Source organism: Pangasianodon hypophthalmus, chromosome 8 (assembly GCF_027358585.1).
Source record: "Pangasianodon hypophthalmus isolate fPanHyp1 chromosome 8, fPanHyp1.pri, whole genome shotgun sequence".
NCBI lineage: Eukaryota > Metazoa > Chordata > Actinopteri > Siluriformes > Pangasiidae > Pangasianodon > Pangasianodon hypophthalmus.
The window spans coordinates 14,746,879-14,766,901 of NC_069717.1; the positions used below are offsets into that span (position 1 = coordinate 14,746,879).

Here is a 20,023-nt window from a genome sequence, read left to right on the forward strand (position 1 = left end):
ACTGTATGATAACCGCTGCCGTAGGGTTTTACCACCAGTCAGTGATCACTCCCAGCTAGTCACCACAACAAACTGACTCATACACTGCTTTTAGAAAAGCAACCTACAGCTCAGATGATCTGGGGGTGTTCTTAAGCCCAAATGCATTCATTTAAATCTTCTGTAATAATTAAATCCTTACGGTTTTGTTCAGATTCAAGGACTAGGTGATGGCTAGCTAAAGACAGAACAATACCTTGAGGTCTTTCAAACCAACTCATGGAACATATGAACCAAATTTATATAAACACTCTTCCATAATTATGTAATAACAACCTAATTTAAGTCTTTGTGGGTAAATATTTCCACCCTCCCACTAAATGCTATTTACAGCATCCGCTGGTGCTTCCAGAATGCCAATAACGATTTAAAAAAAAATCAAAACCCACTTTTCTAAACCTGTGCTGTGTGCTACACTATCGAGCTGGCTAACCTTTTAATCACTGGACCTCATGATGAGCCAAATGATGTGGAGCCATTCACAAGTAGCATCAGCTTTTGGACCGCATCTCTGTCGGCCATCTGTGGGCCAAGATACAGCAAACTGAATGAAACCAATCTCATGTGCCACAGCAGAACTGTGTCCAAAACCGCACACTACATGACTAATAAGCATTTTAAAAGAAAAATCCAAAATAGTATTTTACATACTATTTATACACTAGTACAGCTTGCAATGACTATTCTGACACAGTATGTAGAAGGGTATTTATAACATTTATGCATGATTTTGGACATCACCCCTGACAGCCGCTATGCCTGGACATACACCAGACAACATTCAGGCAGTTTGTGATGGCTCGCCAGTCCACAGGACCCTTATCTCCTACCTAGCTGGCTCAGTAAATGCGAATTGGAGTGTGCTATGTGCATAGTTCTCCTCTCATCAGCCTCCAGTTTGCTCATATATTCCGAAGGTGATACTGGCACTGCTGGCTAGAGTTTCATTTGCAGAAGCCCCATGAAGCACAAAAAGGGGAAAAAAAATGATTTATTTCCAATTCTGTGCACCCCAGATATCAACCACACACCAGCATTATTCACTCTCACAACTGCCAATAGCTCCTTCCGTCCCTTCAGTTTGGATTTCTTTATTGCTTTTTATTGTTTTTCTAGTAGGTTGTTGCCATCTGTGTGATCCTACCATATAATTATTTCTAGTAGAATAGCTATGTTGATTAACTTTGTGTATTTGGATTGTTTTTTCCAGCAAGCTGCTTTACATCAATAGTTTGATTCACACATGAAAATGATGAACTCTCACACCTCTGCTATTTCCTAAATATTACGTTTACCATTTGTGACCCTAACTGCATTTTGATAATGATTATATAATATCCAATAGGAAATCATTTACTCTATACAGTATATTTAAATAGACACCATGAGAAAAGTTAGCACCCTTCTTAAGAACTTCGTGATTCAACAACAGACCACATGATTGATGTTAGTCTGCTTGAGCCATTATGGTTATGTTGTGTACGTATACGCCACTTTCAGGGAAATGCTACGCCCTTAAAATTCCGGAGATGTTGTGTATTTCGGTGAATGGCAAAAGCCGCTATGGTCATGTGAGAATGAGGCACTCTTAAAGTCTTGTGGTTTGCACTCCAACATCCTTTGCCCAATGCATGTAGACAGTAAGCAAACTGACCTTGCGGCTATATAAAGAGTCCGATTCGTTATGACGATCAGCTGAATATCCAATTTGTGCCGTTGTGTGTTGTTCCTTCCTGGTCTGTGTCCAACAAACACTGGGTAATGTTTTGTATCTGCAATGAGGTAGAAATTAAATACAGGCAAAATAATTCCAAGCATATAAACAAATAATATCATAAGCTAGTTGGTTTCACGGAGAGAGTGAAAGAAAAAAAAGGAAATAAAATTCACCCTAAATCTCTGTGCCCCACATAGCAGTTAGACCTCAACATTAAGGCTTTAAGCTTTGACGGGGGAAAATAAAGGATTATCCTTTGATGTTAGAAAGACTCCATTTCAAATAGCATTTAAAGTTCACATTTTCTTGTGTGCTTCCTTCGGCATCGAATTATGTTTCAAACAGTGCAAGGAGAAGAGAGAGAGAGAGAGAGAGAGAGAGAGAGGGAGAGAATGAACAAGGGAATTAAGAGAGGAGAGAGATAGAAGGTGAGAGTGAAAGACAGACAGGAATGTGTCAGGGAGAATGAGTAAGAAATAGACAAAGGATGTTAGTGAGAGAAAAAAGAGAAAGTGAGAGAAATTGTGTAAGAAATGAAAGAGAAGAGAAAGGGTATGAATAAAGCTAAATAAATGTTAGCAGGAGAGAGAAGTATTTCTGGCAAAATGACAGAAATGAGAGGAAGAGAAAAAAGTGAGGGAGGAATGTGCATGAGAATGAGAGAAAGACAAGGAAAAGAAAAAGAGGGAGCCAGAGAGAGAGAAATAAATGTGAATGCGAGAGTGAGAGAATGAGGAATGTGTATGAAAGATGGACAGTGAAGAAAAAGAGAGAGAGAGAGGAGTGAAGAACAAAGAGGTGTAGACGTTTCTCCCAACGGCTCCTGGTTACTCACAGTTGCCATGTGAAATAGTGATTGGCTCCGAGTCCTCTGGGAAGGCGGCCCCAGCCATGTGCAGCAGGGTGAAATACAGCAACAAGGCCTCTGACCTCATTTTTGCACTGGCTCCTCACTATGTCTTTACTTCAGCCTGCAAAAAAGAGGAAGAGAGCCGTTTCGTCCTTTAGTTCCTTCATTAGTTCCATCATAGGCACCTGCAGGAACATGGTACAGATATGCAGGGCAGGCCTTGATTTTACAATCTTGCCTTGCCAGCGAAACAAATTAATTGGATTAGCTGAGTAATATGCGTCACAGATCGATGGCTGAGCCTGAGGTGGACTCGGCGTTATTCAGAGGATCAGACGTTTGCTTTTTTTTAACCAGCGTATATCCCATTCAGTATGATTCATTAATTGGAGAAGCTCATATGATTAAATCGATGGAAGAAATGATTCCCCAATTGGTCTTCCTTCCATTACTTACTTGGACTGAAACCTGGGCTCTTTCATACAGAGGAGATTTACGGCAACCTACAGCCCTGCTGACATTTTTATTCCTCTGTTTTTGCTAGGGCAATGTAGCAACAAATCCCCCCCGCCCCCCCCCCCCCCCCCCGCCCCCCCCCCCCCCCCCGAACTCAAATCATGGCTGATAATTACTGCAGGGTCAGAAGCACAATCAGAATCGACTGGTTAATTCTCTTAATCGCACTGCTGGTTTTAAGGAAGCATTTTTAGTAAGAATTTTAAGGCCTCAGTGCAATTCCTAATTCTCCACCACATTTGCTAGCCATCTTGGCGACACAGTGGTGCCAGAAACCCGAGAGAGAAGGTGAAGAAGAGAGGGGGAGGAACAGAGGGACAGAGGGAGGGCAGGCGACGGAGCGAGAGAGAGCGCTTTCCGTGCGACTGTGAATCCCATTCAGAGCACTGTGAAAACACTATTCTCCACTCAGATTCCCTTAATAGCACAGGGCATGCAACTGAAATCCTAGGAAACAACCTTGATGGAGGAGGCGCTGGCTCTCCTAAACATGCTCTCTATGCACTCAACCTCTAAGTGTGTGCATCTCGACTATATTTAAAAAAAAAAAAAAAAAAAACACTTCAAAGAGGTGTCAAACTGTGCTCTGCGACAAACCTGGCTGATTGTAGCGCTTTATACATCGTGCAGTAAAAAGCATGGTGGCTGGGATTGTTTTGTGCCTGCTGACTGCGTGATGGATGACCTGAACAAAGTACAAGACCTCAGGCAAGACTGTCCACTGTAAATAAAATCAGTGTCCCCAGCGTAGGTTGACATGACTAATATGGTCTCAATCTGACATGACAGCCTGTCACTGAGTATACAGCCATGTTCTTGAAGCAATTGCGGCCCTCGTTGCTGTTTATTTAATCAGAGACATACCTACATTTCCTACACCATGGGCTATGCTAAATTAACCATATAAACCAAACGCATAGACAAAACTGTAGTTGATTTTCTCGTCAACTCAGAATGCTCATGAAATGAGTTTAAAATGCTTGAGGCTTATACAGTAGTGAGTTTTCAAAAATAGTTAGCACTTACGCAAAGTAATTAGTCTTAGCTAAATGAAAAGCCTTGGAGTTTCATGGAAAAGGGTCTACACTGAGGTAAAACACAGACTTGAAAGCACTATCATTTTCAGCCACAAAACACGGTAATTATGTAAATTAGCTTTACTAAAAAGCTAGCATTGTGGGCGCAAACAGCTCCAATGTGTGTAAAATGCCTCAGATGTAATGTCATTCTGTTGCGTAATATTTGTCCAAAGATTAATGATTAAACTGTGATAGCCCTCTGTCTGAATCAGCACAGCTCCTGTGTGTAAGCATATGTATGGGTGTTTTGTGGTGGGAGGCGGGGGTCCAGTAGTGGATGAAGAAAGAGAATGGATTTTCTCCTAAAGCAGCATTACACAGCTGTAGTGTTTTTAAATGCTATTCAAATGCATGAACCAAAGATTAAATTAATGTCAGTTTTAGCACACCGAATAAGGAGTCTGAGACAGAAACCTCAGTGTTTCGGTAAGAAAGTAAGCCAGCACCTTTATTACCCCAGATGCTGGAGGGAAATTTGTGGCAGGCAATAAAGCTTAGCGGAAATGAGTCTGCGTCTGCAATGTACACGTGCACGCTGTTTTCGCACCTCTAACTGCCTGTTCATCCACTGGAGACCATATGCTGGTGCAGGTTTACACCACTCACATAGTGGTGGAATGATCGTTATCAGACACAGCAAACATCGCAACGATCACCAAACACTGAATTAAAGAGGCATAACCCGCAATCGAGCTACAGCCATAGAGCGAGGCAATGCAGTATGCTCCTTAACACAGCATGCTGAAGGCCAACCTGGATAAACAACGTGTATCTGAGTGTCAGAGGAGTAATTTAGCACTCTTCAGTGTGGCACGAGCATCACATCAGCCTGGCACACACAAACACTGGCTGTTTAGAGAAACCCGAGGTTGAGGTAGTGGTATATCGTGAAACAAATGTCAAAGCAGCCTAACAAACCTGTGAAATGACAATGGCCAGAAGTAATTAAAAGACTCTTGACAACATAACCTGTAATTGAAATGCTGTATAATTGAAGTTTTCTGCCCCCTTCCAAAGAGGCCACACTTGTTAATAACGCCTGAAGGTGATACTGGCGCACTAGAGAAAATGATATGTAAAATAAAATGCAGCTCACATTAACCACGCTGTTAATTAAGGTTTGGGAGCTGTCAGATAAGGGAAACTGAAACACAAAACCCGAGACCATGCAGCGATTTCAGCATGCCAAAAAACCAGTCGCTGCTGAGGTTTTGTGTGCAGAATATACATGAAGACCCCCAACTGTTACTTCCAATAGCAGTCGGAGAAAAGAATAAAGTCATACGTTCGAACCTTTTTCATTTCTGTCAATCAAGCAGGGAAAGGATGGAGACAACCCAAATCTGAGCCAAGTGCAGCCGACAGACTGAGCAGAACAGAAATTTATTAAAGATAAGGAGGCTGGCAATCATATCCTGCCTCACTTTGATCCGTTTATCATATCTCATGCTCCATTCATGCCACTGCTATTCGTCTGCTTTCAATATTTCAGCACAAAGTAATGGACGACAAAATCAACTATTATAACACGCATGCAAATGCAGCTGGCCGAGTGGCTTATCCGTTCAATTTCCTGCTAACATGAGCAGAGAAAGGAGACTGGAGCGCCCTTATATCAGCTCACACTTCCATACATACACAAAGAAGGCATAAAAATACACTGTAGCAGCTGCGAAATGTGGGTTATCTCTATTGTAGAATACTTTTAAGCCACTTTAAGCAAATTATTACTAGTTCTAGGCCTGTCATATTTCTGATCATTTTATAATAATTGCCTAATAGTGACTATTAATTTGTCTTTTCTGACTTTCTGGCACATTTATAATATAAGCATAACAGTAGTGCAATGACATCCATGCAGCATTTAACTATTTTCAGTAAATTAAATTTCTGTTTCTGCTTTTTTTTTTAGTAAAAAAATTGCACTATTTACTACAGCAAAAAAAATGTAAATATGCAAATAAATAACGTACTATATTGTAATAATGTGCAAATAATTTTCTGACCACAGTTAATCAACAGATTCCACAGTAAGTGACAAATCAAATTGTTTGAGTAAGAAAAATAACAAATAAATATTATGGTCATGCAATCTGGCTCCATCAAAAAACTATTCGAGAATGAATGTTGTGTTTAATTAAATTTATTATTGTGAAATCTACTGATTAACTGCATTCAGCTTTAATAATTTAATGCAACAGGCTTAAAATTATTATTTTTTTTTTACAATGAAATCACTATAATCAGGCACTTTGTAGTCAGTGTGCTCACAACTACATAACTACTGTCATTTCATGCAAACTCTTACTAAGTAAATTGCATATGCTTGCAATATCCTGGTACAGGGCATAATGTCATAGCGACTATGATAATGACTAAGGAACATATTGTTTGTCGTATTTTAACCATTTATGGCTACCAAAAACATGAAACGCGTCCAACTTTTCAAAACAGAAATGCTGTAGTTAGTTGGAAGTGGAACGCACACCCTGAGATAGTGTAAATACAACACCGTCATACCAGCTCTAGAGCCCCTCTGCACCTTCCTCTAGTCTAGTGGCACTACTATCTTTGTACCAAAAAAAACCCCCCACGCATTTCTGACACTTCAAATTCTGTAAGTGAATTTTGCCAAAGCAGCAATGCTACAAAGTCTTCTTCAATACTGGTGCATGTAACAACAACAAAAAGCTTTACATACAAACTATAGATTACAGATGTACAGATGAGCTATACAGCAAGTTTGAATGAACTTCAAGCTTCTTCTTTTCAGAAAGCATCACTGTTTTTGATTTGTTGGATTTTCGAACGCTTGTGGTTTTGGCTTTGCGTCTGTTTCTTGGCTTTGGTGAGCAGCCCTCTTCAATTCACTGCTAACTTGCATGCTAGCCAAATCCAAGGCGAATGCTAATCCTCTGATGGGCTGTGAGTGAGTTCTTGTGTCACTCCTCTCAGCTGAATGGTAATTGGAATCCAAACGCTTCCTGATCCTCCAATCCGCATTCAATCCACTACTCCTGTAGGTGGGACATGTCCAAACAGTTCAGCAGTGATGGCCTTCTGCAAAGCCTCAAGTCAAATTGCTCAGTCCTTTCAGAAATACGCTGGTGGCAGTTTATTCATACACATGAAACCGGTACATGCAACGTGCTGTTTGAAAATACATGGAGCTTTCTTGATCCTTTAAAGACAACAGCGTAAAACAAAGCTTATCCTAATAGGAGAGAGTACTGTTAGTTCCCAACTACTGGCCATCAATTGCTTAAGTCTAAATTCCAAATTCCAAAAATACACATATTACGTTCAGTTTCCTGGTGATAGTTATAAACCACAGTACAGTTGGTAACCGGTGCTGTTTTAAGAAGAAGATGTGCAGTGCTGCTAATCATGCAAAAGATAATCTTTTATACAAACATCTTAGCACTTAAGATGCCAAAATGTTAATAACCGTCAAAGGTTTTGGACATAGCTGCTCATAGTACTTTTTTAGATAATAATTTTTATTATTTTTAATATTTACTATTTTTAATAATAATAAAGACATGAACACTATATTTTATATTTTACATTCTTAACAGTATTCTTGATGAAGCTTTGTGCACTCTTCCCAACAAGCTTCATGAGGAGCTTCATCCAGTCTTTTCTAAACGATCTCAAATAGGCTGAGCTCCTCACTGCTTCTCCTACGCTCTGAATGAAAACTTCTTACATAAAAACTACTTAAAAATGGCATTTTTAGAACTAATTTTATACGTGGATATTCTTCACTATTTCTGTTTTTCTTAGAAACATTTTACCTTTGTAAAAATGTCCTTAAGACAATAAAACGTATATTATGAAACATATATTAAACATTTATTCAATCTGATGTGTCCAAACCTTTGGCTGTTAGTGTATACCAGGGTTTTCTGCACTACACAGATGCTTTGTGCTGCATGCTTGACCGCACTGTAAGAACGTATTACACACAATAACTGTACACACTCTGGCTGTAACTACCCAGAACACTAATTACACATGCTATCACCAAATCGCATGCATGCAACATAAAACCAAGAGCTTCAACCACAAGGGAAGAACGCAAAAGCTAATTTTAAGCTTGCTAGCAGGAAGATGACTTGGTATCCACATGAAATCTTGCTTCACAACATCTCATTCGCATCTTTTCCTGCCTCTTCTGGGAGTCTCAATATATCTCTTTCTCCCTGGAGTAACTCCTCCTAAGGGCATATGACGGTTCTTCAATATCTAATTTTCAGTGCTGCGTCAGAGGACATTTTTGATTCCCCAATCCTTAGATCAGTTGTGTCGTGTAATTTTTCTAATGGAAATTGCTCATTAATTTAGTCAGTGGAGCTATAGATCACTGGTATCTATTCCTTTCAAAGGTTAAGGGTAAAGTTATTGTCTCACTGCAAGGAAAAATACAAAGCAGAAACAAGCACATAAATTGAATCAGGAGGGGCTTACGTGAGCAGAAAGCCAAAGTTTAAAGGAAGCCACCGCAGCCCATTTATTAGACCCTGTAATTCAATTTCAGCCTTTGAGTAATTGGCACTAATTTGAAAGCCTTGTGCTCGTTGAAGAGAATAGTAAATACATGATACGAGCAGGCTCATTTATATTCCTCTCTCCCAAAGAAATTCACTGCAAATAAAAGAGTGTTAATGATTGTTCTCTCTAAATTCAAATCCAGAGTTAGGATGTGAGTAACTCTAAACTATGTGCCTCATGCTGCTCAGTCACATGGGCCGGATATTTCCAATGTGCCAATGTGCAAATTAGTGGTTGTGTTATTAGCTTTCGGTCATGCAAACATTTTCAGGGTGCTAATGGCAGTCAGTTCCTTGAGTCTCACAAGTGCAAAAAGCCTGTATGGATGAAAACAAAGCTGACAGAGGTTGTGTCGAAGAAAGAGAGTATGGTATAAACAGGCAGCTATGCCCTGACGAGGAACCTATCTCTCCCAGGCACGACTCCTGACGCACAAAAGAAACTCAGAGCTGTCAGCAACAACTCAGTGTAGATTGCATGGCATGAGGATTACGGGATCCTTTCGGCTAAAACCTTCACCGGCTGCAAAATAAACAACACTAGTAAAGGAGCTTATACTGCAGACTCCACCAGCTATATCCTGATATGTGCAAAGTGGAAGTTTTCACTTTGAACAGATTGGGAGAGTTCCTAAACCGTCTGACAAAACAGTCTCTTTTAAAGAACTCGCCAATAATTCTGCCTCTGACAGCCTCATTTCTATGAATTAAAAAAGATTTAAATGTCTGAAATCATTTCAGACATTTAAATCTTTTTTAATTCATAGAAATGAATTAAAAAAGATTTAAATGTCTGAAATGATTTCAAATTCTCCATTATGATTTCTAATCCTCCCAGGACCCATAACTAATAACCCATATCATGACCTGGTATGACTGTAGGTACAGAACAATATGCTTTAAGACACAGAACTGAATAACAAGCCAGGGGTTTAAGTTAAAATGAATTAAGCATCAATATGCTTAACTGTGTATTACAGTAGCACACAACAGAAAATTCAGAACAGCTACTTCTGCTAAAATATAAGAGGTTGGAAATCTTAGCTTTGCAGATATCTCACAGTGTAATACACCATATGCTCCTAAAGTAAAAAAAAAAAAAAGAAACATTATAATAAACAACACTTCTGAATAAAAACACCATGAAAACTAGTTTCCGTGAAGTCACCCAGCCCATTCTCACTTTCCAACCCAATTTTACCATGGATGTGGCAGTGTATGAGACAACATGTGGCTAAAAATGTAACATTTATCTTCCAAAACAAACCCAGCCACAGTGGCAATTTTACCACAGCCCCAAATGATCCACGGCCATAAGTGACGCAGCCGCCCTCGCCGCCCCCCAAACACACACACGCTATTTTGTTTCTATTCGTTCTGTCAAGGCTATTTGTCATCAGTGACTTCATTCTCTATCTCAGCCTTCAGATAAGCAGACTGTCTTTGAGACAGCTCGAGCAGACACAATATCCTCAAAGATGAGCTCAGCTGCAATGAACTGTAGTGCCCTCTGTCATTTTCAAAAAAGGTTGAATCGGAAGCTTTCCCTCAGCTAATTTTCGTCTTTTTTCTGTTTGTTTTAGGATGTCAAGTGCTGTAAATTTAGGAGGAAATTTGATTAATGAAACAGGTGAATAATGTACAATGCTTTAATGGAATTGAAGAGCGAGTGTCTCTTAGAGAGTACTTAGGTTCAAATATCCACTCAACTAATGAGTCCAGCCGGAGAGCATCAGCTGTTCTCTGCTGCCGTACTGGCCTAGGTAAGAAAGACACTCTCTCCTTTTTCCTTTGCCTTCCAATTTCTTTTCTCTACCATAATGAATAGCCCACCCATAAAACCTACACTGCCACCAAGCTTCTAACACAGCAAAAAAGAATTTAACTTCTTCTGACTGGCACTTAGCATCCTCTTAATGCAACAGTTAAAGTTGAATCTGCTTTGCTACTGGTGTCAGACCCTTATCCTGCCTTCACGCTGGCACCGATGTGATGTGACAAAGCAGCCAGAAGCCATTAATTTTCATTGAGAGTTGGCAATTAACAGCAACAGGAGGTGTAGCAGCTGTTGGCAAAGTGAAGCTGGAGGAATGAGTGATCCAATAAAGTCGAGTGAAGTTTAACTTTATGCAAATAAGACACAATATGGTGTGGCCAGTACTAATAGTTATGAAGAAAGTGGAATTTATGTTTTATTTTTCTCAACATGAAACATTATCATTTTGGGGGGTTTTATCAGATATTTATTTCTAGCCAAAATGCAGGGGAAATTGATTGTTGTGAATTTACTACTTCAAATGTATGTATGAATGCACCAATCTCACTTTTTTCAGTAAAGTCAAGTCAGGAAAAGATTAATGCTGCCTGTCTTATTCATTTCCTACTTAGTCTTAACTTCAAGTAGTGATCCACTTAGCGTTTTTCATAAGGCTACGTTTTATGTACAAAGAGTTTGCAGAGCCAAACTCTAACAGTAGTTTATTTCCCATGATCACTTTTCTATATGTTTCTATATTTTTTAAATAACTGATTGAAACAGCCTTGTTAACCTATAACCTTTTGTTTTTAAACTAATTAAACTTTAATATTTGAAAGGTATATTTAAATATCCAAATGAATTTCTTTATCATTGTACTTCAGATGTTAAATAAAGGAGGAAATGAATATCTCACATTTTAATAAACGATGAAAAAAAGTGAAAGAAAAAAATGAATGCAACCATGGACATCAGAAAACTGTACTGAAAGCATATTGCTCTTTCAATATATATAATATACAATATTTAAAGTGAAGCTGAAGGTCACTTCAAGTATCTGTCAGGGAAAATGCAGTGGAAATAAAAGATTTCATCAATATGTACTGTATATTTGTAGATATTATTTCGCATTATTTCTTTTTCCAGAGAAGTCCTTTTTTTCTGGGGTGTTACCACAGAACATAGTTAGTACATCAGTCATCAGTCAAAATAGAGCTGCCAGGAAATCAAAGAGAAATAATTAAAAAAATAATAATTAAAATCTGGGCGTATACTCCCAAACTAGAAATGACTGCAGGGTAGATTAAGGAGTATTTCAAGTAAATGCTCATTAGAGTGACTCGTTAGGGATTTAATACGGCTTTAGCACTCGGGGGGCCTACAGAAACAGCTTTATCTGCTGAGAACAGAGCCCCCCTCCAGCCAGCACTGCAAATCCCAGTGCTTTTTCTTTACTCCTCTAGATGCGATTAGGGCCACCTCCGTAGTGACCGTAGCCAGATAGCGCTCTACTTTGGAGGTTTCTTGTGTTCTGTCCATACAGAAGCCAGTTTCCATGTAGCAGCTCCATATGTGAGAAGATCCTATGCAACTTGACATTTTACTGACTCAAACAAGGAGAAATAATTGAGTCCATGGGGTGGAGGAAGTCAGATCTTTTCAAGTTGAAACCACGCAATTTCGGTTGGCATCCAGAGGGCAAATCAAAGGAACAGTGGTTTTAGCAACTGATCCTGATGGAAGACAGAAGTCTGTGGCTGAGCAAAGCCAGTTGAGAGAATAAAGTATGTGTGTGTGTGTGTGTGTGTGTGTCTTTGTGTGTGAGTGTGTCTACGTAAAGTTAAAGGCATCATTGTCCTCAGTGCCAGATTAAACCGTTTCAAAATGAGGTGACATGGCCTGCTCCCTGAAAGAGCTCCGGCTCTAATCAAGGCTGCCTTTAAGCTCACGGAGGCACAATCAAACCACTCGCTACGCACGAGCCAAACTGTAACACAACACCGGCAGCGGCCCTGCCTCTGATTAAGACTCATTACGCCATTCCATATAATGACTAAGAGGGCAGGGGACGCACTGAATTTAATGCTTTGATACCACATTTACATAGAATCCCCACGGCCTGAGACAATGAATAATCTGTGAGAACACACTGAAATCCATGGAATCGAGACGCAGAAAGCAGGCAGTTAAAGACCAGCTAAGTTAACTGAAAGAAATCACCAGTTCAACAGCTGTCGTCATGTGTGTTGTCATGACTGTCTTATGTTCAAAGGAAATCTTTTGTTAAACCGACACGATCCCTGTGAAATGGCTGACATCCTACTTGACTCTGCTATAAAACAGGGAAGTATTGAAGGGGAGGCCCTCACTGGGTTTATGGCTCTCCTGGGTTTGTCACTGGAGCCGAACTACTCAGTAGCAGGTCCATAGGGAAAACCCTACTGAGTTTTACAAGGCGTCCCTTTCAACCCCCACACACAGACCAATACCAGTGTAACAGGCTTCCACAAACCAGTCAGGTGACACCATCATTTTTGTGGCCAAAAATAATCACCACAAGTCTTATGATAAAGTTAGTGACAAGCTAATGACACAGAGGATGGTGTATTGCTGTTTACCATTGTACGCCGCTTCAGGAAAGTAGTGACAACATTTGAATATCTACTTTACTTAATCATGAGTTAAAATTAGTCTTCAATAACACTGACTGCACAAGATGACAAGGCGTAAATCATACCCTATTTCCAGCTGTGCTAGATTGTTTTACACACCATGAAAACGTCCATACCGAATATGCTAAATCCTTAGAATTCCACTGAGGCAAATACATCTGAGAATGAGTGAATATTTTTAACAGCTGATTTATGAATACCTCTTATGTAAATGTTACTCAATATAGCCTTTAACTACTCAGTGTAATGCTTTACAGAAAAGTGACTCACTGAGCTGCCCTTTCTAATTAAGGGCAAGTTAAAAGAGTCAAGCATATTGTGTATCTTCATCATGTATACTCCAAATTGATTAAGCTCAGTCACAGTGCAGCTGATTTGGCTATTTGCGTCAGACTATCAGGCTTGAAAATAGAGCACTCTCAGACCTCCACTGGTCTTGAGCTGGTAGGATACTATATCCCTTTCCTGGGTTTCCTCTGATCATTAAAATTTGTATTTTTACATCTGAACCACAAAAGCATTGATCTCTGCTGAAGTAATGACTCACCAACATCTAGCTAAAGTGGTCTCTCATAGCCTGTGCGCGTATTGGGTTGCATTCGACATATTAAAACACATCGGTGGGGATGTTGCTCTGAACCAGATGTCACTTATATTAGGATTCAAGCCAAATTATGACTGACTCTGTAGGGAACCATTTATAGGAGATATTACTGTTCGTTAAGTAAAACAATAATAAAAGGGGCAGTGTCCTGCACTGAAGGCATTAATATCTCAACACTAGACATGAAGGAATTTTTAATAAACTGAATCTATATCAGTTTCAGTTATAGAGCTTGCTGTGGCAGTTTAATCCTTATGATGCCTATGATGCCTAAATGCATTATATACTCCTGAAATATTATTTGGCCAGGTTGATTGGCAGATTGCGATCATTAGAAGTCATAACACCTTTTCAACCAAGCCCACTCAAAGCTGTTTTGGCTCTCAACCACACAGCAACTGAAAGAACTGGCTGAAAATGAACCTGCCTTAAATCCCCTCTCCTTCTCACCTCTTTACTGTAGGCTGCCTGTTTAATCCTGGGTGTGACATTGAATGGCAAATGTTAATTATTTCAAAAACATTAGTCCTTAAATAAAAAAGGGTTAAAATCGGAGGGAAAGCAATAGGCAGTACTGTATGTTAAAGACCCACTACAATTGAAGCGTACAAGATTAAAGAGAAATAATTACCTCTCTCTTCACTGTTCCTAAGGAATAGACACTCACACTCAGAGAATCAATATCAAGTTCCTAGACCAGTTCGGACAATGTCATTGTCCTTGTGTGGAGGTGAGAATGTAGAGACAGGACATGGGACCTACAGGACAAGCCTCACTTTGTGTTCCATCATGAACAACCGTTCCCCAATGAGAAAAGCAACAGAGATTAAGTGTTGCAAGCCAGAGAAAAGAGAAAATCAAAGGAGATCTTCACACACGGATGGGCAAGTGGGTCACAGATAACTTGTTGAGGGACGATTCGCTCCCGCGGTCAGCAATAGGACTCTTTCCACAGAGACATTCTTTGAGGGGAAACCTCTCCTCTTCGAACCCCTCCCCCCCCACCCCCTCCCCTTTTGGTGCCACCACCATGTGATCTTTTGTGAGAAAGCCTTAGAAAAAGGGCCCTAGCCAGGGCCACCAATTAGCCGATCCCCATCGGGTGGTAATCCGCATGAATAGAGTGGCCACAACGGACCTGCACCTACAACATCCTCTAGGATTTGCACAACCAGCTCCATGTTATCTGTCATGGTCAGGAGCCAGTGCTGCTAAACCCACTGAATAAGAGCACCAGCAAACAGCATCCCCCACCAGCTTGCTAAGCAGTACGCCACAAGACAAATTTTATACCTTGTTTCACCTTCATGAGACGCTTAATCGCTGAATGAACACTAACAAAACAGGAACTGCAAGCACAAAGGGGAAATAGGTTCAGCTGATCCACGTGTCACAGTCTTACGTGACTGTCTCTGTCATCTGGAGCATGAGAGCTTTACGATGGGATTTGCTCATTATCATTATCAACAACAACAACAACAACAGTGTGTGAGCACTGCATGACACAAGCAGCACGTAATTTTACATACAGTATTATTGAAGAGCAGAAGCTCAAGTAGTACAAAAAATTCAACACTATATATAGCTATATAGCCTGGTACAACAGTCCTCTGATAATACAGTGAACAAGCAAGCTTAATATTTGCTAACTAGGCTACATCTGTAACACTTCACCTCCAGGGCTTCACTCTGTGCCATATCTATTGCAGTCAATGCTTCATTAAAGAAATTAAAGTATATCAAATGAGCTGAATTTGGGTTCAGCTTTAGCATACTGTTTATTTGATTAACGTTTATGTAAAAGTAGATACTTAAAATGGTTGACGATGGAGGAAAAGTCTGCAAGGTCCAGCAAAAAAGGACACTGCGGTACTGTTAGCAGTGTTATAGAATGGCAATGAATACAAAATATGTTATTTATTAGCCATTATAGGTTGGATCTAATGAAGCCTGATGTCATAATACTTTAATTTAATTAGTAGTTCATTTATGTAATTTTGAACAAATGTACTGGGGCACTTTAAAGTAAATTCCCAGGCTACTTTTTCTGTTCTCAGTCCGCCCCTGGCTCAGATTTGTAAGAAAACTGGAAGTCTGTTGGCCAACATTAAACACATAACTGAAATGATCCTACCAGGTTTGTTATAATTCATGTGAACTGGCAATTCACATTTTCACAAACACACTGCATACAGCTTTTCATTCAGACATCACCCACATCACTCACACATACTGAAACAGTGTTAATCTCACTTTATCCTGCATTTTTATAATAAAGAGGAAGGGGATCTTAGCACAGATGCGCACACTGTCGCATATTGACCTGGATCTTTGTGCCCTTTCAACTGCTTGCTCATTTTTTTCACGTGAGCTGAACCAGAATGACGCTAAACATGAGGTTACTGCCTCAAAGCTCGAACAAATCTCTTGGTTGATGTTTTTCTTGGGTATGATACAGGAAAACAGCCTGCAAGTCCATTACATGATGAAGACAGCAATGAAGAAGAAGAAATACATGGATGAATGTTACTGGTTTTCATTGAAACATGAATGTCAAAAAAAGTTAATCCTATGTGTTTTTACAATAATGAAAATCATATGATGGTTTATGTTTCTTCTTCTGGCTATGTACTTAAAAATAAGCCATTTTTGGCTCAGCTGGTTGAGTAATTGAGCTGTACAGCGGAGCTTCAATGTAGAATTTGCAGGTACCACAAAATGAAGGACACAGAGAGCGTCCCATATGACTCACTTAAGCTGCTGGAAAGCTCAAACACGCAGTTGTCCGCCTCACAGTCAGAGTCTGTTTGGTCTTCAACTTCAATGTTGCTTGACAGAGATTAATGACTCCATGTTAGCAGAGTGAAGGAAGCTTAAGACAGTCCCTGAAAGCCAACGACACTGACTTGTAGTCCAAATAAAAGGAAATGTTTTAATCAGCAAGGTTCATGAAGGTCTTGATAACGATTAAACTGTTGTTATGACGAGACCAGTCTTCTGTATTTCCTGTGACCCCCAGGGACCTTGGCTCTAACATACACACACATCTAATCTGACTTTAGCACATTTGATGTCGTTTAGCTCAGGTGTTCTCAAACTTTTTGCAACCAGACACCTCTTTAATTTTGTATTTATTAGACCCAAAGAGCTTTCTATGCCTGAACTTTCGTCTGACACAACACACTAGGTCCATGCTGACATTATTTATTGGTGTTTGTTTTTTAACTAACTAACTAACTAACCAACTAATTCAGCTTTGTATAAAGGCCTACTAGTACTCTGGAAACCCTGGAGCATGGTCACACATTCTCATGCTTCTTATCCGCCGAGGCCATTTATTTCAACTCAATAATCAATCTAGATTAATACAATCTAAACACAGCAATGAAAAATCCATTAAGAACTGCATTTCGCTTGCACGTTTCCCTTTGAATCCAGCAGAAGCATTTTGACTGTTTTTCCTCTTTTCCTCTTTTCATGTTGACAATATTTTATTGCAAAGTAATAATTGTTTTTGACAAGCCATCCATTAAACAGAGAAAGAGCAGTTCAGAATGAATCTACCTCTTGTTATCTGCCTAACCATTAGACAATGGCTTTTATATTAACTAGATATGGCAGCAAAGCGGACAGTCTCTCACTATAAAAAGCCCTCCTCGCTCCACTTTCTCTCTTCTTTGCTCCTTCTTTGCAGGGTCAATTAAGCCACCTAAATACTACACCCTGTCACATTCCATATGAGGTGGGGGCACCATGCATTGAATGACTACTTTCATTAAAGCAACTAGAAGAAACGGAGTTCAGGAACAATTACCATATGAAAACCACTGAATGTTTTACAAACTCGACAGGCCTCCCCTGGTCTCTGGCGGCCTTCATTCAGCCCACATTAGTCTGAAAAGTACAGTAAACTCTTTGCTCATAGCCAGTGAGCAGAGCACAGGGCCTCGGTATCACAACTGTGGCTTGGTCCCACTAGCAGACTGAAAATCCTTTTCTCTCCACTTTTTAAAATACTGCTTCATTCTCAGCTTTATTAATATGGGGCTTGGGGATTGTGGGATGGATCTTATTCTATAGCCCGCCTTTAAAATTCCATACAGAGAAAAAGATACAGCAGCGCAAACTCTATTACACAGATACGGGATGTTTCATGGCTGCTCGCTTGAGTTACTCCATTCAGTAGTTTGTTCTTTTGAGGCAAATCTATTGAACGTCCTTCTTACTCAGGACTAAGAGGGGTTTAGAGCTACTTCCTCTGACTCATCTTGTTCATGTTATTCACAGTAGCTCATCTAAAATCAAAACTCCCGAATAAACAGAATAATGATTGCAGTTCAATGAAACAGAATAATGATTGCAGTTCAACGTGACCCTTGAAAAGCACATACAAATGAATTAGCATGAAGAATTCACAGTATAACCTAATGTCAGTTTTCTATGCATCACAGTATCTGATATGCCAAGGATACCACTAAATGATGTATAACATTTCAATGGCAATACAAATATTCAATTAGTTGGTTTGAATATTTTTAACAATGTTCACAGCCTTCGATATTTCAGACATCCAGTATGCCATGAAACCTCTAAAGGTGCTCATTAGGTCGCTACCACAACACCTGACCAGAAAAACCCAAGAAATCTGATCAGCCCAAGGTCCCTGAATCAGACACCCACTGGTCCAAGGGGACACTGGACCTTTCACACATGCTCAAGCGTCATATGATCTGTTAAAGCAGCATTAAGATGCCAGACTTGCAACTGATGCCACCTCCCACCCAGCATGGCACGCAAGTAAAGTCAAGCAGCTGTCCAGCTATTGTGTGTGCCTTAAGTTGCTACCACCCTGACATCCCTGAAGCATTGTGTAATTTCTATGTAAAGAAAAAGTCCAAACTCTTAAGCAGGGGTATTCAACTAACATTTTTTAAAGGCTAATTTTATGTAAAATTCCTTGCTTAGATAACTAACGTGACTGAATGGCAACAACGGTTCCATTTTAACGCTCAACCCTTAGTGATTAATTTATGTCTACAAGTAAGATCATTTGAATTGGTTATGTTTTGTTTCATATTGACGCTTCACATTACCACTTTGGAGTAGTAGCACAGACTCAACAAACATATGTTTTGCATTTGATGCACACACTTCTGTGGCCGTTCTGTTTTGTCATCTACTTTAAACAAGCCATATCATGAGCTCCCTAATCAGACAAGAGGGGGTAAACAAAATGAAAAATCTATGAACGTCTACGAAAACTCTCCCCTTCCTAAGCTTATGTCTCTAGCCCTGTAGCTAGTCTTTCATCGGATGAGCTTTCTTCAGTGAAATAATTTACATAAAAAATGCATGTGATTGGCTGCAACAGAGGCTCTGTTACAGAAGCCACTATTCATGGTTTGAAAACTAGAATTTTTTTTTACCATACTTTTATTACGTATTCAGTTCTGTCTGTATCCGAACCACGGTCTGCCAGTTGACGACCCCTGTTTTAAAATATTACAATAATGCACTCTGCTTACAGTGGCCATTTTCCAAAATAACCTTTCTAGACATTTCAGTAAATACCAAGTGAGAAATGAGCTATTAAATGGAAACAAAACAGGACAAACAAAGTATTAATGGTTTCATTGATTTGAATCTCAGTTCGCACTCAATAACCTCCAAAACGTAATACAATGCATTTGTGTGAATAAATAACCATCACCAATGGCTATATAAAAACCCTTCATAGTCAGCTGCAGAAGATCAATACTGCCAAGCCACAGAGTCTCCTTCAGCTTCAGCACATGCAGCCAGAAAGAATGAGGACAGAAAAGCTGCACAGGGTAACAGCCTACTAATAGGATGGTGTATTACAATCTGTGGAGAAAATACAACCCATTAGTGAATAGCCACGGCCGTTATGTAGGTAAAGACATGGCTACAACCGTCAGCGAAGCCTGACAGATCAGACATGAGTAATAAAGTAGTGGAGCTTCATGCCTAATTTCACTCACACTGCACTGTCAAACTAGCAATAAAATCTCTCCTGGTGTGACATCAATTCACTCTAATGGGGTGCTGTGCATCTTCCTCCTGATTTGAATGAAGGCACATAATAGAGCTTGTATTTATGCCTGTGTTTCTGACAAATTTGTTTGATGGTCAAAACAAGCATTGTAATGAAAATCTGACATGTGGCAAGCTGACAAGTTAAAGTAGCTGTTGTGCCAATCAAAGAAGTTTCATATA

General features: G+C 39.7%; 1 protein-coding gene across 2 annotated transcripts in view; it reads right to left on the reverse strand.

Annotated features, from left to right (window-relative positions):
- The window catches only part of sema6a (sema domain, transmembrane domain (TM), and cytoplasmic domain, (semaphorin) 6A), a 65,986-nt gene that overhangs the window by 38,728 nt on the left and 7,235 nt on the right, over positions 1 to 20,023 (reverse strand). For both annotated transcript variants that reach the window (XM_026913394.3, XM_026913385.3), the window contains exons 2-3: positions 2,592 to 2,727; positions 1,694 to 1,811 (exon numbers count right to left, since the gene is read on the reverse strand). In XM_026913394.3, coding sequence (XP_026769195.2) covers positions 1,694 to 1,811; positions 2,592 to 2,691 — 218 coding nt within the window. In that variant the 5' untranslated portion in view covers positions 2,692 to 2,727. The remainder of the gene's footprint in view (positions 1 to 1,693; positions 1,812 to 2,591; positions 2,728 to 20,023) is intronic.